Below are 24,280 nucleotides of genomic sequence, written 5' to 3' on the forward strand. Positions count from 1 at the left end.
GGGGTGGCGGAAATACGTCAGTTCTGTGGGTTCTCTGAAGCTTGACTGTGTCTCTTAATTTCGGATGAAGGGAATGAGAGAGGGGGGGAGAGGAGATTTTAATCACTCCTGTCGCTTTAAGGACACTTATCAAAGCCTTCTTATGCGAATAGAAAATACCATGAGCCACTGGGCAGCTGAGCAGCTACAGGGACGGACTGGAGTGGATTTATAGGAAACTCTACATGATCTAAACTGGAATAGACCGCCTCATTGCCTTGTGGAGTTTGATTTCACACTGGATGGTTGTCTTATTCGGACGCTTCGGGATCATTTAGGGGGGAATATTGCGCAGAAGTCGCTCTCAGACTTGGGATCCTTTTCGCCCCTGAAGCGCAGAGAAGGAATATGGCTTAAAAAACTCGGGATTATTCAGCTACAGTCGATGCGTGCTTGTTCGCCAGGCGTTTCGTCTCGGACGGGTAGTATCCCGAGCTCTTTATTTGACAGCCTTGGATCATGGATTGGGGAGGTGGAAAACAACAACGGCCAGCGACATGATTTCTCTGCGCTGTCTGCGGTATGCAGCGAGCTCCGGCTGGAACACTGCGCGTTATTATTCCGATGCAACAAAAGTTACAAAGCGAGCGTAATGCGTGGATTGTAACTATTTTACCGTTTTGCACCTGCTTTAACGGACGCCGCGTCGACATAGTGCAGATTCGTGACAAAATAACGTGTGGATCCGCGTCGCTTTGCTCCCTCTCTATCGGCTGAGTGGGATACTTGAACATTTGCTTATCGTAATGGAGATAGAGGAGGTTTGTACTCAAGGTCATTGAGTGTTTTAAGGCGATATTTGTTATTTACGCACACATCCGCGCACGCACATTAACACATCGCGCTATCTTCACGTTCTAGCGCAGCCACAGTCCACTGTGGGTGATTTGTTATTACGCGGTGCAGCGAGCCTTTACCCGAGCACCTTCTCTGGAGTTATATTTATCCGCTTTTTGACACTGCGAGCTCTCTCTGACAACATGGATGGCAAAGTGAAGCAGGGCAGGAGATGCCGGTCCAAGCGGGAGAGGGTGCGTAGGTTACGGGAGGCAGGAAGCAGAGACGCCCGCAGCCCCGACCCCAACTCCTCCTGCTCCGACAGGGAGGGACACAGTCCGGGGAGGGACGCCGCCTCCCTGCCCGGTAAAAAGGCGCCGCACCCCGCAGCCGCCGCCAGAGCCCCGCGTCCCCCCCGCCGGAAGAGACGCGAGTCCAGCTCGCAGGAGGAGGATATCATTGATGGATTTGCTATCACCAGTTTCATCAGCCTGGACCGTCTGGAGGTAAGGAGGAGCTGGATCATTACCTGTTTGTTTGTGTGGGTGCTGCATTCTCCATCAGTGGACTGGGGGTCCTTGAGACTCACCAGCAACATAAGGACTGCTCTAATTTGTCTCTAATTGACTTGAGAGGATGCCAGTTATGGAATAGATAAGGATGACTTTTCTAATCATCTGGATGAGAGATTGTTGGATGTTCTGGAGGTTTCTCTGAGCAGTCATTGGTTTGATTCCCATCAAGCAGGCTGGTTGGCAGCTGTGGACTTCAATGCAAAGCCCTTAATGGTGGTTTCAGGAGCTAAATATGTCTGCTTGGTGTTCTGAAACAGTGGCTCTCAACTTGTCTAGCCTCAGGATCCAACACCAGAGGTGGAAGAAGTGTCAAACTCAAGTAAAATTACACTTACTTTGATTTAAACTTCTTTAAAGTTAAAGTGCTGGTCAATCAACCTACCCAATTAGAAGTAAAAAGTAGATACTACTGAGTAGCTGCCTTTGATACTTAAAGGGCTAGTACAGGGAAATCTGATCATGCATTAATGTGAAGTAACAACCAGGTTTATTATAAGGTGTTCCTTAACCTGAAGTAAAATGCAACAGGATGCAATGTGGAGTTATTCCCTTGCAAAGTGCTGACAAAGCCAAACTACTAGTGACTTTCATGGTGTTGGCAGAAATCTTGGACCTCCTTTTTTTGGCTTTTAGAGCTTAATTTTTGTCGGCGCTTGATGCTTTTAAAAATGTAATGGAGTACAGTACTTCCCCCAAAATATCCTGAAGTGGAAGTAAAATAACGGATTTAATAATGCACTCTTAAAGTAGCTACACGTACACAGAGAAAGCAGCTCAATTACAGTCACATGAATGAATAGAATGGCTTACTTCCCACCCTGCTACAACACAATCAATAATTCCTAAGTTTCAATCACTCAAATTTATCTTGTTAAAAAAGTGAAAGCTGGCAGAGGAAGTTCAGAAGGGGCGAAAAGCCGCTAAAAAGTACACAAGCTGAAAGTATGTTTTATGAAGAAATGAGGGGCCAAACAACGATGCTTACAGGTGCAAGAAGATGCATGAAATAGCAGCAGTTGTTTCAGTCCATCAGTGACATCAGTTTCATTGTGGATTGAGATGTCTGCTGCTGCTTTTAGTCACCTTTTTGCACCCTTGAGCACCCATGGTGTGGTCACCCATCTGAAATAAAGAAACTACTTTGCATTCATGTGGACTTTTTAGTGGTTGTTCATCCAAGTTCAGTTGTTACAATGTGGTTTATCAGATGCTTTTGTCCAAAGCAACAAACATCTGGGACTGGTGGCCCTGGCGTCCAGGTCCTTGCCCAAGGACCCTCACTGGATGCTCACTATGCCTTGACTTGGATTCAACCCCCCAGTCTCCTGTGATGAATAGGTTGTTTCCACTTGTCTTGATCAGTTCAGTATGGCATGGCATGCATTTCCATATAGTAAAAGTTGGAAAGGGTCCCAAATAACAACCCGAACCGTCCCACTTTCTTGGCACCCTTCCGTATGGGTAACAGTCTTACCTATCTGTCCCAAAAAGGTGGAGCTACACACACAGCAATATAGATTTCTCCAACTCCACAGCTGGACCGGCAGACTTGTGACTTCACATGCAAAGCCTTTACAGCCGCCTACCAAGTGAGAGTACAGGTGTCTGTGGAAACACAAAGTATTTTGGAACAATACCAAACTGTACTCAAACAGGACCTCCTGGTGGAAACACAGCTAAAGGCAGCAATGTAAACCTCTGAGCTATCCGCCTCTGATGTACAGGATCTCCTTAGCTGTCCTTTTAATGATTTTTCTCCTGTAACAAAGCAACCAAGAGGATTTTTTTAATGCGATAAGTAGGCACACTTTCATTTTGCCTTGGAATATTTAATGGAAAATGTAACATGTCAGGCTTTCAGTAGAGAAAATTAGGATTGAACAAAGACACAGGACCAGACAGACGTTACAGAAGCCCCGAAAATGCATTTTATTTGACTCCATCCCAAGGCACCATGTCATTTCGGTTGTTTTCTGGAGATCAATATCTAGAGAAAAGGAGGCAAAAATGAGTTAAGATTTTGCAGAAACAACCAGAATTAGATAAGAAGTATAGATGTGTTCTCCTTAGGGCTTCTGCACATTATTGCTCTTGCCTCAGTATTTTCCCAAGTGTACTTAAGACACTTTTGGGTCCTGACCAGCCAGTTGAGAGCCACTGATGCAGATCAGATATTCATAGAGGTTTTTGTGGTTTCCCTGGCCAGTCATTGGTTTGATTTCTATTATAGAGGCTTGTAGACTGCAGTAGAGTTTAATCCTAATCCAGAAATCAACAGTAATGCTCCTTTTTTGGAGGTTCCTGGAGCTAAATTTGTGTCCCTTTGGTGTTTAAACCTCTGCAGCACTGAGCTCATGTTTGCAGAAGTTCAAGGCTTCATGATTCAGATGTTAATCATTGGCAGCTTCTGGTTTTAGGAGGCGAATAAACAGGTGCTTGTGTTTTTCTAGCTGGGATTGTTTTCGTCATGATCCACCATGAGTTGTCAGTGCTCTCTTGACATTTTGCTCTTTGATAAACTGCCTATTGCACCATCCATCTGTCACAGGCCTGATATACCATGAGCTGATAACCCTGTCTGTTTCTGTCATTACTGCGTCTGATGTCAGAGGGATGATTTCAGAAAGAAAGCGGCTCCTCTCGTGACATCCTCTTATCTCTTTTTATCTCATTAGATGACAAATAAAACATCGCTCCCTGTGGGACGGCGGGCTGACTGACAGAGCAGATTTTTTCTTGTGGCTCATTCGAGGAATGTTAGCACTTCTGGAGTGGGAAGATAAATCACAAGCTTTCATAAACATAGCTGACATATTACCATTCCTCTTAGGGCTGTGTATTTTAAGATGATGACCTCATTTGAAAGCCCATGGATCATAGCGAAGGCCACCTCATTCCAATGACAACCTCCCATGTAGGCTTAGCTTTGGTATTAATCAGCCGTGATTGACTCTTGCCTCCTACGTCCTGCTTAGTAAGTGGAATGCTACAGCATAACTGTATGAAATATAAACCAGTTGTCCATCCACATAATGTGAGATCACTTTTCTACATCCTCCCATCTGTTAACAACTCCAACCTGCGTGGGTCATTTGTGGTTATATTGCTATTCCATTTAGCTGAGCGCTTCATTGCCTTTAAAGTGGGTGTGAAAGCCGATAGGGGACGAATAATCAGAGGGGTGTTAGTGTGAAGTATGTGTGCATGAACCCTAACCACAAATACTATTGTTATTCTGTAATTAATAGAGGGAGAACCACTGGAGAATCATTGTAGCTTCTATTGATTAAAGATATTATACCTCATAAAATCCTATAATGATGCAATACAGTGGAAGATCCAAGAATAAACTCCCACAGGGAGGCTGCAGCAGCTCTCCCCTATAAGATAAAACTGTTACTTGTTCTTAAATGTGCATAAAATCCGTGTGTCGGCGCCCATTCTTGTTGATTTGTATGAGTGCAGCACGCTCTGATGTTGCATGTGTGAGTATTCTTGCCCTTTGTGCTGCCTGGCTGCCATTCCTGACAGCTGCTGACTGTGAAAGACTTTGAGGATGTCACAGCCACAAACTGTTTCTCACTGGCGTCTTCTGGCAGCATGCTGGTGTCTCCGCTTCTGTCATCGCAGCCCCTTGCACTATTGACTCCTGCGACTATTGTCATATGCTTTTTTGTTGCAGTTAGAGGTACTTTAAGTTCACGCGTTGCACATTCATCCCTGTTAGCAGCGTGTTTGTTGTAACAGAGGAGGCTGTGCTTTCAAAAGGGTTCTCCACGGGTGCTTTATCTTAATAAAAATGCTGCCACTTTGTGTTTAAAAGGGAAATTAGGTTAAATAATTATCCAATTTTGGTTTTACACATTCCAGCGCCGTAATAGTTTTCTCACTGAAGTGCTAAATCCATGTTGAATAAACACAATGTGCTCCACATAGGAGCTTATGTTCAAGGCTAAGCAAATGAGGCATGATAGGGTTCTATGTGAAATGATACTCATATGCCAGCTACTTCTTGGTAATTGGTCTGATTTGCATGCAAATGGATTGCACTTATTAAATGATGCTGGTGAATCTGGTGCAATTACAAGAGAGGATATGCATTTTTTTTTTCTTTTCACTCGTGCGTGTGGGGAAAGAAATAGGCATGTTGAATTTCTACACGTCTGAACAGTAAAAATATTTTCTGTTAGTGGGTTTGCTGCATCACTGTGAAAGGAAAATGCACCCACTAGAAAAGTCTCATGCTGCCCTGACATGACTCATGCTTTCACCTACTTATTGTATGCTCGAGTGGAGCTCCTGACCTGTGCTACCTGTGCTAATTGCTCATCAATTATGAGGAGGACACAGCAGCATTTGGCCGGGAATAACTCTGACCTATTGCGTCATGCTCTGATAAGCCCACACACCCTCAGCGGGGGGGAGTGTGTGGTCCTTCTGACCCCTTCAAAGTGACTGATGGCCTGCACTGTTGTGTTTAGGTCTGGGCTTACAGAAGGGCTGACAAATTTTGAAAACAATGCTTTTTAGAATTCTTCATGTCATGTGTAGCATAAGTAGATGAGAAATTGTTGTATGTTCTGGAGGTTTCCTTGATCAGTCATTGGCTTGATTCCCATCTCACAGGCTGGCAGGCAGAGTTGAAATTTAATACAAAGCCCTCAAATCAACATCAGTGATCAATAAATGGTGGTTTGAGGATCTAAATATGAATGCTCGGTGTTCTGAAACAGTGGTTCCCAACTGGTCTAGTGGAGTCATCCTCTCGCAGTGGTTATGCGAAACTACTGGCCAGTTCCAGCTTGGACCAGTGTTAGTTTGTTGACTCGAACTATGGCTAGAAATGTTGGTCAGCAATGTAATTTCCATGAGAGAAATGAGACCAAGACTAGCTAAAAAATTAGGGGTTGAATGTTATTGGTTTTCTGTGACGACTGAGTAGTTTGTGAGACAAATAAACAATATTTGGAACTGATAAGCATTTATCATGATGCACAAAATGTATGTAATGTGGCAAAAGTGAAATTGCATGTTCAAAAAATGAAGGAAAATAAACAGTTCAGCCCAAGCTCTATCAGCTTAAGAAATGCCACACAGCAGCACGATAGCAGCAGGAAAACAGGAATAGATGCCGTACGCTTACTGTCAGTGGCATCCAGGCTGAAGTTCTGATTGCTCATACTCATCCAGCTGTGTTGTATGCAGGACATTTGTTGAGACCGTGGAGAATGAAAATAATGCCAGAGAGAAAGACGCACCTTGGAGCCAGAGTAGTGCACTTTTTGATCAATGAATTTGATCAAAACGGACAAAATCTAAGTTTAGTTTTCATCAAAGAAACTAAAACAAGACTAAAATGTAGTTATGTTTTTGTTAGGCATTTGAATCCATGATATGAGAGAACACAAGCTGTTAGCTTGGTTGAATGTGTAGCTCTTCTGCCATGTAGCTGTAGAAAACAAGGATTATTATAAAACCAACACAATGTTAGATAGAAACACAGATTGTTCTTTCCTGTAGGCCAGGCCTGTATGTTAGGATGAAATTAAATCGTGCATAAATCAACATGAATTAAAGGGATGCGTGCCATGGGATTTTGCTGATACCCAATATGCAGCTATTTCCAATTTATTTTAGCAGATACTGGTACCAATATATTTATACCTATATATTTTTACTGAAAAACACCAAGTTTCTGCTGTGCAAAGAGCAGCTGAGTCAAGTGGAGCTGAGAGAGGAGTGGGGAGTAGACAGTCCTGTGGTTGTTAATGTGTGAGACTTCATTCACATGTGCAGGGCTCCCTTGAGTGTGTGGCGCCATAGGAAACCACCTATACTTGATGGTACATTTGTGTAATTTGCCATTTTCTAAGGCTGTAATGGGATTTATGCTAGTGCTGCACAATTACTCCAATTGCAATCCATATGTTAGGCTGTGCAGTTGCAAAGTTGCAGTTATTTTTGTATTAAGTAGTTCTTGAAAGGTTAATAAAGAAGCCTGCTGGAATGCCTTTAAGTTCAAAACAGTGCCACTATTGCACTTTATAGAAGCACTTTTAATTTAAACAAAAGGAAAATATCTTCCAATACTAATATCATGCCAATTATATCATACATCTCTGTGAGTGATTTATTATTATTGGTCTATTTCAATCACTGTAGTAAAACGACTGATTTGTTTAACTCACAGTCCTGTAAGCAATCACCATGACAACATAACAAAGCTCTGCCAAACAGGTGTGGTGACAACATGAATAACTAAAGAGAAGATTGCAGGAACAATAAAAAACAAATGTGTGGCTTCACCGAGCTATATTTAGTAATTCAGACTGTCATTGAGAGAAAAATATGGATTTCACTTTATAAACACTGTCCATAAACTTTACTTGACAAGTATAGAAATAAATACTATTTTTTTTAAAAGCATATCAACCTTCACTCAAAGGAAAGCATCAGCCTTAACCACTGCAGATATATTTCTGTAAATCAATGTCCCAATAAGGGCTAAAAAAAAAAAAATTATGACACATATTGCATATAAGATATGAGCATTTGCATTGAAGGGGATGCTCATTTTTATGTTATTCTCATTTTGTTTAAGATAAACATAAAAAATGAGGAAAGAAGACTTGTTTGGAAACTTTTCTGAAAAATGTGGCTCTTGAATGCTTGCATGCTGTGCAGAGCAAAACATCTCTGCAGCAAAAACTGTGTTAAACTGGTATTATGACACATTTAAGGTTAAACGAAATATTGCACTTGTGATCTGAAAACTGCAGTAGACCATATTACGATGTAATCTAAATCTTGATGAATTGCTCAGCCTTGGTTTACAGTCAGGCTTCTGTCTCATTAACATCCTGTACCCCATCCTCCCAGGTTCAACCATCCCCACATGGCCCACATAGCAATATTTACTCTATCTTGTTTCTTTTAATCTCTCAAAGCTCTTTGCGTCTCTCCAAAGCACCTCAGCATAAGCATGTTTTATAAAATCCCTGTCACCTTTGGGTTACTGGTGGCGTCACTTGATTGTCCTATTTTAGTCACTAACTAGTTCACAGCTGCTGCTGTCTGTTCCTCACAGCCCGAGGTTACGGCTTTCTCTCCTTCAGCGCTGCGACATTAAACACAATCAGCTGCTTGGTGTTGTTGATATTCCAGCTCTGCTCTGATAGGATCAGACTCCTCCTGATGAAGGCTTAGACTGTGCGGCGGTCTCCCCCTGCTCCTGCTCCTGTAACCTGTTCCACAACAGCCCAAAGCAATTTGTGGACACGGCCGTGTTTGATTACAGCGTGTTTATTTGCATTGAATAGCCCTTTTCTCAAAGGAAAGCTGCTTACTTACCTGTGAAAATCGACAGTACAAACATACACGTTCCTCTTTGTCACAGGCACCCTATTGTGATTAGAGCAGCATAAAGGATGATTCAATAATGATTCAAGGAGTGTAAGCACAGTCAATCTGCTATCATGGGCTTTTCAAGGAGACGGGGAAGACCTTGTCAGTCCATTCAAGAAGGTTTTCATCTCTTTTCTTGGAAAAGAAATCAGGTGATTTTTTTCAAAAGTTCCTCTTGAAACATAAATGCCAAGTTGGTAAAGAATCTACGCTGAGAACGAAGGTTTCCACCTGACATCAGCGCTATTAAACAATTACCCGCTGCAGCTTAAACCCTGCAGAAGTCTCCCTGTGGGTATCGAACAAGTGAGCAGATAATAAAATGACACAATTATCCATCTGTCACAGCATTAATAAGATGTTTGATTTGCTCCATTTGCTCTGTGAGTGACGTCGCAGTGGCAAATCCCCTCTCGTTAATCCACAATCCTTCTGTTCATCTGCTTTAACATGAATTTACAGATTTGTTTGGCTTTTTCGTTCCACAGCATGACTTTCTAAATTCACTCTAATGGGGATTTAGTTGATTTAGTGATATTACAAGAGTGTTAAGGGCAGAAGGCAGAAAGGCTATTTGGCGCTCAGACAGAAATTGGTTTCTGAACATTTAGAGTTTGACCTTTTATTTATCCAAGGAAGATTTCCTGAACATGCTTTCTCGTATTCTCACTAATCACCCTCTGTGCTGTCGGCCAATGAGGACCAAAGCAATACGTAGAAATTAAGCCGCCTCGCCCAGAGGGACAGTAGCTGCTAGGGAGTTGCAGCTTCACTTTCCCCACCCAGTGTTTCCCAGCTGCTGTGTGGAGCAAAGCCAGCAACATTCCAGTTACAAGAAGGAGTCTTTCTGTTTCATGATGTGCTCTGATGAAGGATTCCTTTTATTTCCAAGGCTTTGACTAAAATAACATTTCACACTTGCATCTCTACAGCTACGCTCCCATCACATTCATTTGGTTATCACTGAGATAGCACTGTGTGCTTCTTATTAGCAGTCATTAGTGGAGCTGACACTCAGGAGAACTCCTCTGTTCAGAGGTGACACTTCAAGTAAGTGCCTCACATATAAAGGGCGATTAATAAACACCCTTGCAGCACCTATGCAGAGAGGTATTATCACCCTCAAGGCTGGAGTTCACATCAGTTTGTGTAGATATTGTGAAGCTCTAACACCTGTTTCATATCGTTTTCAAAGCACATTTATAGCAATGGAAAAACAAAGAATATCGAGCAAGAACTACAATGCAAAGTCCTACTGATTTGTACGCATAAACTAAAGTATGTCTATGTCCTGGGGTGCCAGGGAGGGTTACAGCCTATTACTGAAGTCTGGGTTGGTCATTTTGCCATGGAAATATCCAGTTATAAGACATAGAAATGTATTTTTAAACAAGATGCAGGGTATAACATCCTTTATACCAACGTAGTTTATCTTAATGTCGATCCAATGAAATGAAAAACATTAACTGTCAGTTTGATGCTCAGTAAAAGATGAATGGTAAGAGTAAATAACAGTAATACGCTTATTGACAGCACCATAACTCATGAAATTTTAAGTCTAAATGGGGAATGATTTTACTTTGGAGTTGTATAATATTAGAATAAAGACAATTAATATTTAAAACAGTGTGATACCATGGCAATTAAATAAAGTTGTAGAGACCCAGTATTAAGGGTGCATTGTTCTCGGTATCTCCTGCTATCAACCCTGTGAACAAACATGGATCATCAGCCGTTTTTCGGCGGCATGAACAGATATCAGATACTGATGTGTATCTGCTGTGTCCAAATAATTTTATGCTGGTGGTTTCTGAATCAAGTAAGAGATTTTTCACAGAGCAGGAGAGGCAAGCTGTCCAACAAACACAGATTTTTTTCACGGTCAAACATAGAGAAAATGTTGGCACACAAGGGGTCTCACACCAAAAGAAGTAATGAAAAGCATCTGTATTGGTAGAGGCATCTAATCTTGCAAAGCAGATAGATTGGCCAGATTCTGTATTCGTTATCAGGCAGATCCATCTTGCACAGCTCCAATCTGAAGTTACTGTGCATGCTCTGAGACGAGGCTAGTGCGGGGTTTAGTTGTACTGGAAGCCGATAGCAAAGGCTGCTGCTAGTGTAGCAGATAGCCCCGATGTAGCTATGGTATAGAGGCAGAAATTGACCAAATTTCTTTATTAATTAAAAGCAAAGTTGCACCTTTATCAAAAAAAGGGCAAAGAGCCTCACTGAAAGCTTCTCTTGGTGGAGAAGATGTTTTTGCATTTCTGCTGACCGGCCTCAGCATGAGTTTTACCCCCCTGACAAGCTCCACTGTTCATAAACTAGGGCAGCATTTGCCTGTCAAGCTCAGGTTACTGCTGGAGCTGCACATGCGTACAACCTCATTTTGTCTTGATGCTCTGATTGGCCCGTAATGAATGTGACAGATGGAAGAGTTGTCCAATCAGATTCTGAGAATTTTCTGAAAAGTCCTGCCCTTCCAAAATGCTTTCTATGGGAAGTTTCCCAGATTTATGTGAAATACTGTATATTTCATGCAGCAGATTTATGAAACAGTTTACCTGATGTGTCAGGTTAATCAGCATCGGCTATACTGTCATGTTAAACATCAGTATTGGCGCATCTCTACCCAGTACTGAGTGACTTACAATTTCTGATTAAAAAAATTGCCGGCAAACTCGAGTACACTACCATTTGAGATGCGCCAATGTAAGAATCAGTGCCTTTACACACTTGAAATAGCAATTTAAGCAAATTCCAGTGTTTTGCAAGACTCCTTTGTAATTCTTGGTGTCTGAAATTCTCATGAAAGGTCACTGGAACATTTCTTACAAACTGCAGGTTACCGATCTTCCCCAAAGACTGAGAAAGACTCCCGGCCTGCAGACATTCTCTTTCATGTTTGACCATGGAAACAAATCAGTGTTTGACCTACAGGTGAATACTCTACCGATAAAAACAGCCTCTTCTCTGAGTCAGCAGATAGGGTTAGTAGCTTTCCAGCTTTGTACTGATGGGACACAACAGATATGTGTGATCCTAACATTTTTGCATGCCACATTATTTTCTAATTGGCTGCTGTGTATCAACAGGGCAGGTATCGAATACCAACAGATGCATTAGTGCATCCCTATAATTAACAGAAAGAAAGTCAGTTCCCAGGCTATTTGCCACGTTAAGCCCATGCTTTTACATTAACCTTACACTCAGCTGTGCACCTCTCTGCTGATTACCGGTTAGGTAACACAGTGTAAACCGACACTGACACTGGAGCCACAGCACACAGTCGCTGCTGTGGTGAGATGTCTTTCCTCCATGGTGAGGTAGCAGATTTGTTGCAGCGGTTGCAGCAATCTTGCTTCCATGTTTTCTCTTTCCCCCGACAGTGATAGTGCTGTGCATCATATGGCAGTGCTGACAAACAACTCCAGCTTTAATTAACAAGGCAGCCCCCTCTCCTCAGGGCTTTGCTACTCATTGGCTGACGCATCCCATGGAGAGAGCTTTCTTAATGCCAGTGGGACATTCTCCGGTCCGGCTCTCTCTCTCGCTGTCACACACAGTAGGCGACAGCATGGCTGATAAATGCATGGTCACATTTGCAAGCCTTTGCGCTCGCTCTCACTCACACAAGCACACGCTTGAAGCTTCACTGTGTATCTGTCCAGGCTGTCAACCAGTGACCTAAATATATCCACCCAAGGAAGGTTCCAGGTTGTTGTGGAAGTGTGTTCATGTGGATCTGGAAGCATGGCAATCATTTTCTCTGCCTCCTGAGTTACTTTTGAGCCCCACTGCTGTTCAGGTAGTGCGGGTGTATGGTGCACAAAGAGAAAGCGTCTGCAATAGTTCAGAGACCTCCTCCTTAGGTAGTCAGATATGTTGATACCACATGATTTTAAAGAGTGCAATCTCCATTATTTATACTAACAATGATATTTAAACTGTGGAAGCCTTAAAAATGAATCTTTTTCATGAGACAGATGCTAAGTTGCAAGCAGAATCAATGAATCCTTGCAATTGAGACGATTTTATAAGTTTGCTTGCAATTTTTGATATATAAATAAAGACCGTTCCAAGTATTGGGTGGCTAGGTCATTTTTTGGTGCTTTGGTGTCAAAACAAGCTTTCATAGAGGGTGCACATGATTGGCTGGCTAAACGGTAAAAGTTGGCACCAGAATGACATATTGGAAAAATTAATTTCCAATGACATTTTATTAAAAACCAGCTGCACAACATTAACATGACATAAAAATGAAATATTTATAAAAATATTCCTAAAAATACTTAAAAATGAAATTAAAAAATGCTCCTTAAATGAATTAAATTATAGTTCCTATTTAGACTAAAAATTCTGAATGAATTATCTTGAGGCCAGCATTACATTTACATATCAGCCAATACAAATACATTTGAAAATGAACTGATATACACTATATTGCCAAAAATATTGACTTATCCATCCAAATAATTGAAATCAGGTGTTCCAAATCACTTCCATGGCCACAGGTGTAAAAAATCAAGCACCTAGGCATGCAGACTGTTTCTACAAACATTTCTGAAAGAATGGGTCGTTCTCAGGAGCTCAGTGAATTGTATGAAATTGTGATTGAATTATGAATTATGAATAGTGAATTGTGTAAAGTTTGGTGGAGGGGGGATTATGGTGTGGGTTTGTTTTCAGGAGCTGGGCTTGGCCCCTTAGTTCCAGTGAAAGGAACTCTGAATGCTTCAGCATACCAAGACATTTTGGACAATCCCATGCTCCCAACTTTGTGTGAACAGTTTGGGGATGGCCCCTTCCTGTTCCAACATGACTGTGCACCAGTGCACAAAGCAAGGTCCATAAAGACATGGATGAGAGAGTTTGGTGTGGATAAACTTGACAGGCCTGCACGGAGTCCTGACCTCAACCCGGTAGAACACCAGAGTCAGGCCTTCTCGTCCAACATCAGTGAGTGAGCTCACAAATGTGCTTCTGGAAGAATGGTCAAAAATTCCCATAAACACACTCCTAAACTTTTGTGGAAAGCCTTCTTAGAAAAGTTGAAGCTGTTACAGCTGCAAAGGGTGGGCCGACATCACATTAAACCCTATGGATTTAGAATGCGATGTCACTTATGTTCATATGCAAGTCAAAGCAATACGTGAGCGAATACGTTTGGCAATATAGTGTATCTTGAAAACTTGATATCTTGCCCAGCCCTAAACTCTAGTTTTGCATTATCAATGTAAGGATTTGCAGAAGGTTGCACTTATGAATGTTGTGCATTAAGCCAAAAACAAGAAATTAGTTTTCTGACTAATATTTAAAATGATAAAAACAACCACCAAAGATCCACAGAGCCCAAGACGATGTCTCGAGTCTCATTTTATCTGATAAATAATCTAAAACTCAAAGATATCTAATTTTCTCTAACAGTGGGTTAAGGAAACAAGCAATTGCTTGTTTTTGGCAAGCTAAATTCAGAAAATTTCTGCCATTTTTGTTTTAAACTTGACTAGATATTGAAGAAATCGCTTCTGGAAATGTTTTTATGAGGAAGGAAATGTGCTGAAACTCAATTTGTTTGTCAGACTTCAAGCATACAAGCAGAGCAGTCTGGTGAGCAGCCTTGAATTTAAACAGCACTTTAGTTTATTTACAGGAAAAGTCAGCAGTGCCTTTAAATATCCTTCAGCTAAGATGGTCCCAGTGAAACCACCGCTTATACCTGAGAATTAGAGCCTTAGACTAAAAACAGAATCATTCACGTCTCCATGTTTGAATAAAGAAGTGAGCAGTTTGAGTGGAGTCTCGATGTGGTGAAAGTGTGATTTCATTCTGATACTCTGAGGTCAGTTCGTTAGAATGGGAGTGCACATTTGAAGGCCGCTTTTGATTCTTGACATTTTCAGAAGTCAGTGGTGCAGACACTCTTCAGTCACAGCAAGAACCTCAAGTAGATGCACATCCTGAACAGGCAGCAGAGAGGCGCATATCCATCTGTATTTTCTTAATTTCTGAGGCTTTCAGCCGGCAGCACTCGTGTTTCTTTTGGAAGATAGTTGGATAAAAGCAGGCTGGCCTGGAGGAGTCCTTTTTCAGAGCTGTCAGTCGTCTGTTTTTTAAGGCATCACTCTGCAGTCTGAATACATCGGCTCTGTAAAACACCAGAATAGGAGCCTCTTTGTTTCCAGGTAGCGCGGCTGGTGAGGAAGAGCTGAAGTGTGCACACAGAAAGACGGAGCTGACACATATTAAATGGCACATAAAAGCATGTGGGCCGCCGGTTGTAGGCATATGTATCCATTTCCTGCTCGTCGTAGCGCTCCGTCTTCCATCTTCCTGTCTCAGTGTTTTCATTGCGGTGAATGACAGGATGTAATTATGCTGTGATTAAGATGCTGTCTCTGAGCCTGCGATGGATTAGGAGACGCACTGTTAGTAGGTTCTCCGGTAATTATCCTCCACCAATTTGTCCCTTTCATAACCCCTCTCTGGTCCCCTAACTGCTTGATTGATAAATGTTGTTAAACAATGTAAACAAAAGACATTTCATTTGAAATAAAAGCAGATATTAATGATATTTGTCTTTTAGCTGAGGTATTTTCCAGCGCTGTGATTGCGGTGTATAAATAATGGCGTACTTGGCCGCAGGTGCTGTCTAGCAGACGAGGTCTGTAAAGGATCTACAATAAAATAATGAAACCTAAATAGAGAGGGCGCTCTTTAAGTGGCTCATTAAGTAATGGCTGTTTTCCTTTTCAGCCGTGTCCTTCGCTGACACAGAGCAAAGAGAGAGCTCTGAAAGCCTGGTTTGCTTCAGCCTTCACATCACTTGAATCCCCTTTCAACATTTTTGTTTGCATGAGAGGGTCGGTCATTTTTTCCAGCCTTGTAGGCTCATTCAGCACAAAGGTCTGCAGACTGGTTTACTGAGAACTGAGCGCTTTAGGGAGAGAGTTCTCTGAACTGTTCTGTCCTTAAAAACAGGATAAATATTTCACAGTAAAAGAATCATTCAGCCATGCTGCAAAATGTTTAATTTGCTAACAGTCAAGCAGGAGTAGACACTGAACTGAATAATTCAATCAACAAACACATGAAGAAACACAAAAAAACGTGTATTTAAATGAATAGATTAAATGCATCATTATAAATAAAATGATAATATACATTTGATTCAAAAATTCACATCTGGACGCTAAAGGTCACAACATAAAGACATAGTGACAACAGCCGGTTTATGTTTGCTTGACCAAATGTGCATTTTTTGTATAAAATATTGTCATGTGCTTCTCTTAAAATTGAAAATTAAAGTTCTATCTAAACACTGACATTGTCATGCATTGTACAGAAATAATTGTTATTCTGCAAGCTGAATGCTAAAATTATTTCTAGCCTAAATTTAGCTTGATAGTAGCCTAGCACTGAAATACAGCTAACGCAAGCCAGTTTAACATGTAACTGAGCCGTGCTTTACTGTAAGCCCACTACTGTTTTGGTAGGAACAGAGATTTTAAAAGAACTCACGACTTTATGTCGACAACTACATGAGATTTAGGAGATTTCCTTTATTTTGAAATTAGCTGGACTGTTGTGTGAATTTGGCAGGTTTTTCCACTCACCATTTCTGTCTACAGTCATGTTGGAGTTCAAACAAAAAGCAGTAGTGCTAAAGTTCCCCTAGTTATGCTAAAGGAAAGCTAAAACAGCCCTAGTTACTTTTATAATGAAGTGACTCAGTTATGTTTGACCAGCAGTAGCTAGGCTATTAGTTTAACTGGTTGCCAGTTTTCAGTGACCTGCCTAACAGTGATGCTAACCTATTTTAAACAAAAGTTGGAACCATAGTTTTTATGTAAATATATGACTGTGTTTGCCTGGGCTGGCAGCGCGTTTTCTATAGTGGTTGCGACAAATCTGCTATTTCCATGCTGACTTGTATTTTCTTACATATTAAACCTTCAACAACAAATATGGCGGTGATGTCAACCCAGCTAGTTAATGCAGCATTTATGTTTATAATATCTATGTCTGTGGCACCCCTTAGTAAGACTTTGTGTTAATATTTTAATGACTCAATCCATTCAGTGCTGAGAGGCAGCCATTTCTGTTTGACCTTGAGGCAATGTTAGCTAACTTAGCATTAGCTTAGCAGTAAGGGTGGGTATCATTCTATGTGGTCGTCATTACTTGTGTTTTAAACAGCAGTGTTTTCACTCATTTAGTGTTACATGGACTCAAACCTTGTGGTATTGCTGAATATTTGTGGTTGGAAATGATTAAAAGAAAATAAACCGTACTCAGAAGAATAACCTCTAGCTCTGGCTTTATTAGCAAAATGGGCTGGATTTAAAAAACAACTGCTTTGCAATAGCTACAGTAACTCTCAAGGGCCGTATGACTGAAAAGACAATGAAAAGTTAGCCTTGTTAGCACCGGTTAGCAACTGGAGAGGTGCTTGTATTATGTTTTGAGGAAGAAGAAGGCCTCAGCGAGCCAATGGGGTTTGTCAAGCTATAGGCTAGACGCCATGATTATGACTAACAACATTGGAACAGATGCATAAGTCTTAGAAGAAGTGTTTTTGCGACTATGCACTCAAGTACTCAAGTTCAATTGGTCTTGCCAATCCTCAAGTACTGAAACTACTGTAAAATCCCGTCCCTTCTTAGCAGCGGTATTCTGTTTGCAGAGTTAGCATGATGTCAGTTATCGTTAGCTTTTGCCATTCTTTGTAAAGAAGCATTTTGTTACTGTAGTTTATGGTAGTAAATAGTGTTCATCACTACATAAAGCTGCACTGTACACTTATGATTTGAAACAAAGTTAACCCCTTAAAGCCTGTTGTCGCATATTTGATACATACCTTTATGATACATCTGTCTAATCAATATGATCATCAATTACTAAAAAAAAAAACTTCTAAGTACAATCTGAAAAATGATAAAAATGCCCTTAAGCGGATTATCAATTACCGAAAACACATAATGAATACACAAATGATACACAAAAAATATACATATTAAATTTTATGGAAATTTGGATTTTTTTGGATTTCAGTAGAAAGTGAAATAAACATTTAATTTCCAAAAAAAAAAAAATTTCTGGCTTTTTATTGTGTTTTCAGGCTTTAAGGGCTTAAATGTCAGTGTCTGAGAACCGTAGAGTAGACCAGTGGGTCTCAACTGGTCAGGCATCACGACCAACAAACCTCCTCCATAAGAGAAATCACAACCCAAATTAAAAAAGAATAAAAAAAATCTTCATTTATTTCATGAATGCTGGTTAATCAGTATTCTTGGCTACCATTACACCATGAAGATAAAAGAACACTCCAGATAAAGTTGATGTTTGGACCCTTAATAGAAAAACTTACTGAACAAATAGATTGGACAAAACAAACATGTCAGAAGAGCACATCAGTACAGAAGGATTTACATGCTTAATTATTATTGTACTCAATTTTCCTGAGATTGAGAGTTTGGTAATTTCTCTAAGACTTCCCTTGTTATCTTGGGTAAACCAGCTTTATTTCCCAACAAAAGGGAGATATATGGTAGGAATCACGAGAGAAATACTGGGTTTTACTCAGAATCATAGGAAGATCTAAAAAAAAAAAAATGGTATGACATTACTGTATGTCCACTTAGGGCTGGCACACATTGGCAATCCACTAGAAAGAGCTTTGTGACCCACCAGCTGAGAACCACTGAAGTAGATGATACTACTCAATGTGAACTGTGTGTTTTTTTTTAATCTGGAAAAAAAATGAACTTTGGTTGACTTCAAACAAAATCCTGCTCAATTATTCACTGTGGCACATTTACAGACTTTCTCAGCCCATTTCACAACCACATGGTTTCATAACTTGTCAGAAGAAATCAATTATAATGTATAATGAAGAATAAAAAGAGGATATGTCTCAAAACTCGTATCTGGAATCAATCCCTGTCTTCTGTATTATTTAAAGGGTTTTGTTTATGCTTGGGTGATATTGACTCCCTGGGAAATGAATCATTCTTGAAGCCTGTTTAATGCTTAGTAGGAAAAAAACAACATTTAGCACAGCATTATTATTCACTGTACTCAAGAATGAAGATTAAATGAATCAGTTAAATACTTTTCTCTTCCCAGGGTGCATTCATCAGCACAGTAAGGCTGGCAGAAATCTTCAGTCATCAAAAACACAGTGCAGATAATAAATCAGCCTCCAGTCCGTGTGGTCATGTTTTTAAGGAGGGCCTCATTTTCAAAGGCATGACTCACGCAGTCGTGACATTGCTCAGTATCTTGCTGCATGTTTTCTTAATAGATCGCTCTCGGTGTGAAAGCAATTAGCGTTAACAGTTGTTGACATGCTCTTTTGCTACCGAGCCGACACTCGCTAGCAACACCAGCTCTGAGGGGAATAGTCTTTATAGGCCAAGTGATGCTGACAATAATTGCTCAGCACTCAGCTCTGCCGTCTGAGAGGAGCTCCAGTGATATGTTACAGCTCCCTGTTTGCTGGTTTGTTGACAGTATTTGCAGCATTTAGTCTTTTTCTACGTGTCTGTGTGTTTATATGTGGGTGCAGCCAAAGCCAAATAAGGACTGTTACAGTGTTTTGTGTGATAGCTTTGGCAGCCGTATAACAAACCGAGGCCAAGATAATAGAGCTTAGATAAGAGGGCGGTTATGCAATGTGGAATTTCTCTCTTTCCCCTCGCCACTTGTGCTCCATTCACTGTCTGGATGACATTCGCCTGACAACTCTGGGCTGAGCTGCCACACTCAGTTTCTGTGCTGAAATGAAGCACCTTGTCCTCACTTCACTAATGTGATCTGAATGTTTGGCAGGTGGAAGAGACTATGAGGAGGAGTGTGTCATTTCTGATAGAAAGTGGGTGAAGTGACGCTGGTTGTTACCTTTTCACTTAACTGTGTGTTAACAGGTCTTTATTATGCATTTATGACAGGATTTATGTGGAGCATTCGCTGATACTAAAAGAGGGAATCAGGGTAAAATGAAACCAGTGTGGAGCTCCACTTCCTCATGAGGCTGAAGTAGCAGTTTAAGCCACAGTTTTAGGTGTCCAGGAGGACATTTTTGTCGATGTGCTATGGAAACAGGTACCAACATAGTTTGAGTTCAACTAGTATCAAAATTCAAAATTCTTTTATCATGACAACTCTAGAAATAATCATATTTATAGTCAGAATAGTCTTTTCTAGGCACACATATGTTAGATGATTCCTCTATAATGCAACAGTTTTGATTTATGAAATATGTTGATTTATGCATTATTAGGTACATGGCTGATATAACTACAAGTCAGCATAATGGAGCTGTTTGTAGATGTATCAACCATGTACCTAATAATGCATAAATTAACATGGTTGATAAAACTACAGGTCAGCATAATGGAGCTGTTTGTCAGGACACTTAACCCTCTGAGTCAGGGATGTCCAAACTTTTTCCACCGATGGCCACATACAAATATAAATGAGGATGGTGGGGCCACTTTCATATACTTCGCCTTTAGGATTTTAGAGTTAGTACTACCAATCTAACTAAAACACGCTTAGTGGAGCACAGGTAGTTTAGCTGTTAGGTCATGCGCCATGTGCATGGGTGGCCCGGGTTCAAATCTGGCATGCGGCTTCTTTCCTGTATGTCTTACCCTGACTCTCTCATCTGTGTTTCTACCTCTATCAATAAAATAAAATAAAGGCACAAAAAAACCCAAATATATCTTTAAAAAGATATGCTAGTGATTGGGTATGCTTAAATGGCCAGTTAAAGGCTGAGAAGGCAAATAGACAATCATTTCAAGGATTTTTGGAGGGCCAATCAGATTTCAGGGGGCCATTGTCAGCCCATGCTATCACTGGCTCCGCCCCTGGAATGCCATTGGTATTGTTATTTGCTGTCGGAATCCATCATGGCGGAATGATATTGTTATTTTTTTGGTTGGCAATACGTTTACTATTTACAGTGTTGTCCTAATTCAGTCACAAAAAACATGATTAAATTTGACTTGTCAAAATGTTTGTCTACATTAGTATGGCATCACTCTCCTGTGCTTAAACTAAGTTCTACAATGCAGTTAAGCACAAGCTTTACATTCTGATATGGGCCATATTTCATTTTATTTTTGGAATTTGCTGAGAGCCAATCAAAAATGATTTGCAGCCTGCATTTGGCCCCCAAGCCATAGTTTGGACACCCCTGCTCTAAGTCCTTAGCTATTTTTTAATCATTTTGTCTTGGCTGGACTTACTGTCTTCAGAAGCTTGTAAAACATCAACACCATGGTGCACAGTCAAGCACTTAACATCCTTTTTATCAGGACAACCCGGGCTTTAATAATATTTGTCCTGCAGTAGTGCCACTTCAGTTGAAATATATATATATATATATATATATATATATATATATATATATATATAAGGGAGTTAAAGACAAAAGAAAAGAAAGATGTTTTTATACAAACTTGTGAAAAAGTGAAGACATAGTCCTTCTCTGACTAAAAATATTCAAAATATTCACAGACACAAAGTTAGTTTGAGGCAGCATTTTTAATATGGAAACTGCTGCAGATTGGCCCCAAAGCCCCCTTTTGAATGTATGACTTGCTTGAGGTTGCTTGAGGTTCTTGAGACTGTTTTTCCTTCAAAAGGCTTCTTCAGTTTTAATGAGACTGGGACCAAAGTTGGAATTTATAGCCTCTGTTGACCATCCACATGTTAAGGAAAATTCCATCTTGTGCTTACACACAAATGTTTGTGTGGACAGACAGTAAGTTAGGTTTGCTACTAGAAGGGACCCTGAACCACAAAGCAGGTTTATCATTGAGGAAATGTTGACTGTGAGTGAGCAGCACAAACAGAACTCAGGAGTTGGCCATTGCTGTTGGAGTCTACCACATGGATACTGACTGGAGGTGTGTTTGTGAAACACCTGTGCTTTAGGAGGAACTGTAGACTGCCAGTTTTCTCATTGACCGACACTGTTATTTTTGAAACTGCGTTTTCTGGCGCCCTTGATACTTGATAGAGGTTATTTTATAGAGTCATTTTACTTGAATTAATGCTAACTTGACAATTTAATTTACTGTGCATTTTTCTGAATAGAGTTTCCTCGTTTCATTTTCATGAAAGAAAATCACATTTGGACTTTTTCCCTTACACTGACTTCTTCAAAGGCTGCCTTTTTTGAGCTTTAGTGAATTGTTCACTTCTAACCTTGCATAAAGATATCTGTGATAGTAGAGGTAGGTTCTTGTTGCACTCACGAGCAATCTGCACAATGAGCAGTGAGATACCTACGCATTGATATAATTCTTGTCAAAAGAGTCTCAGTACCTAAAATGCAAATCATTAATAATAAACAGGACATGCAAGTCTTAGTAACCCATTATTGTTTGATATTATCTTGTTTATGTTTAATAAAACATGCATGCATTCTCTTGCACACTCTCTAAAATGCACAAATGGATTGCACAACCTTATGAAAAAGATGTCGGTTTGACCACGAGTCTGTATAACCACTGAAATCTCCAGGCTTGGCTCTCTGCAAAAAAGTCATCCATTACAATCTGTTTCTTTTTTTCTCTCTGGGATAAAATAACAGTAGTAGATTTGCAAAGTGGGAGAGTGCAAAAAAAAAAGGGTAAAATCACATTTTACTCTTGGACAGTGTTGGCTGACTCACAGTTGGAGCACTTCTCTGCTTTGGATCGGCATGCAACTCCGCTGGTTGAATCATCAGTGTAAGATTTTCAGCTGTGTCTGGCAGGTAGGCACTCTAAAAACACAAAAACAAAACAAAAAGGAGACAGTTATCTGCTTATGATTCAATACGGGTTTAAAAATCTTTACATAGGATGCATATTTCATTGCTTTGGATGCATTTAGAAACACATTTTGCAATAAAGAGTTTTCCTGCTCACACTCCATTTGGCTGACTCATATTGCATGGTGCTCAAATGCAGTTTGGTTAAGAATAAAGATTTTGGACTTAATTTAAAAAGAAGTAGTGATTATAGGACCTAATGTACTGCATTTGAGTAATGAATACGCATAAAGTTTAAAATTCCATCCCTGGTAATTTATTATGATTATGGCTATCATCATAATTGAATAAGAAGCAGTTGTTACAATGGTTCCCTCCTGGCTTGGCTCAGTGGAGTGTTTTGTGGTTTACATGTTATTTTAAAGGCTTTTGACCCTGCCAAGATTAAATTATAGAGGAAACTGTAAACCCTTCTAGATTCTTCATTATGAATGAACTTCGCCTGGAAAATGTTAACTTTTTCTATTTGCATGTGTAAAATAAGAGCTTAAGATAAACACAGGCATTGGAAACTCTCGCTGCAGATCAGTCACATCAGTCTACCTTTAGTTTTTGTGCTTCTCTCTTTACTTTTTAACAGGCTTGACTTGCCACCAGCTCTGACACTCCTCACTCCTTGAATCCCCTGAACATCTATGAAAGTCAATGTTGCGGCTGTGTGCTCAGCAGACTGAAGAGGGAGAATGTGTGTTGAAATATAATGGCAGATATAATAAGGCATATGTAACACAGACACTGCAGTAAAACCTGCAAGGGCAAGACAAGCTCCATCAGCCACAGTGAGATGTGGCTGACAGATCACCCAAAGTAAAGCAGCGTCAGAGTTTCTCTCCTCGACTCTTTGTCCCTGTCGATCTTCACACTTCGACTGCTTTCTCTTCTACTGTACAAACAGCACGTACTTCCACTGACAAACTCGCCTCTCTTTCTTCATAGTCTGCTGGTTGTTTTCCCACAGATCAAAGGCAGGAAAGTGCATCTGCTCTGCTTTTTGCTAACAGGCCACACACAGCTCTTTTCAGAGAGGCCACTTTGTCAGAGCGTCCAAAACGAGGACAGGCACCTTAGAGCCAAGAGGGCTTTACCCGAGGCGTGGAATCAGATCAAAATTACACATACACACACTCTGTGGGCCTGAGCACAAGGCCGGTTGTTGAGTCAATAAAGAAAACAGGCTGTGTATGAGAGCGAGAGAACATAAACACAACAGTGCCAAGCTACTGTTTGCATTCCACACCTCTCGTCCTCGTAGCACAGCAGATACTTAAGTCATGTCTGGTCCAAATGCCAAACCATTTAGAGACACGCTGTTATGGATTTTAGGAATGACATTGAATTAAAAATAGGGTCACAGGGTCCACTTGAGGCTGGCTGCAAAAGCCCTGCAAGTCCTATTAAACACACAGTATGAGCCAGGGGGCTCACAGTCAAGACAAGAAAAGATAGAGTAGAGACGCTCAGCTAGGCCCACTTTCTTCTTTTTGTTTTGAAACAAGGACTCTATTCAACTAAAACTGCACCTCCAAAGGGGTATTTACCCAACATTAAACTGCTGTTTTCCTTTCACGGAAAACTTTTAGACAATGAGGGAGAAAAGCTGTTAAGAAGTGCCCATCCTGGTTCATGCTGCAAGCTACTTGCAAAGCTTTCT

At 40.6% G+C, this 24,280-nt stretch overlaps 1 protein-coding gene across 11 annotated transcripts in view; it reads left to right on the forward strand.

Annotated features, from left to right (window-relative positions):
- Window positions 1-594: 594 nt before the first annotated feature.
- Window positions 595-24,280, forward strand: part of fbrsl1 (fibrosin-like 1) — a 482,412-nt gene continuing 458,726 nt past the window's right edge. For all 11 annotated transcript variants that reach the window (XM_041786873.1, XM_041786864.1, XM_041786872.1 and 8 more), the window contains exon 1: window positions 595-1,322. In XM_041786873.1, coding sequence (XP_041642807.1) covers window positions 1,020-1,322 — 303 coding nt within the window. In that variant the 5' untranslated portion in view covers window positions 595-1,019. The remainder of the gene's footprint in view (window positions 1,323-24,280) is intronic.

Source organism: Cheilinus undulatus, linkage group 5 (genome assembly GCF_018320785.1).
Source record: "Cheilinus undulatus linkage group 5, ASM1832078v1, whole genome shotgun sequence".
Lineage (NCBI taxonomy): Eukaryota > Metazoa > Chordata > Actinopteri > Labriformes > Labridae > Cheilinus > Cheilinus undulatus.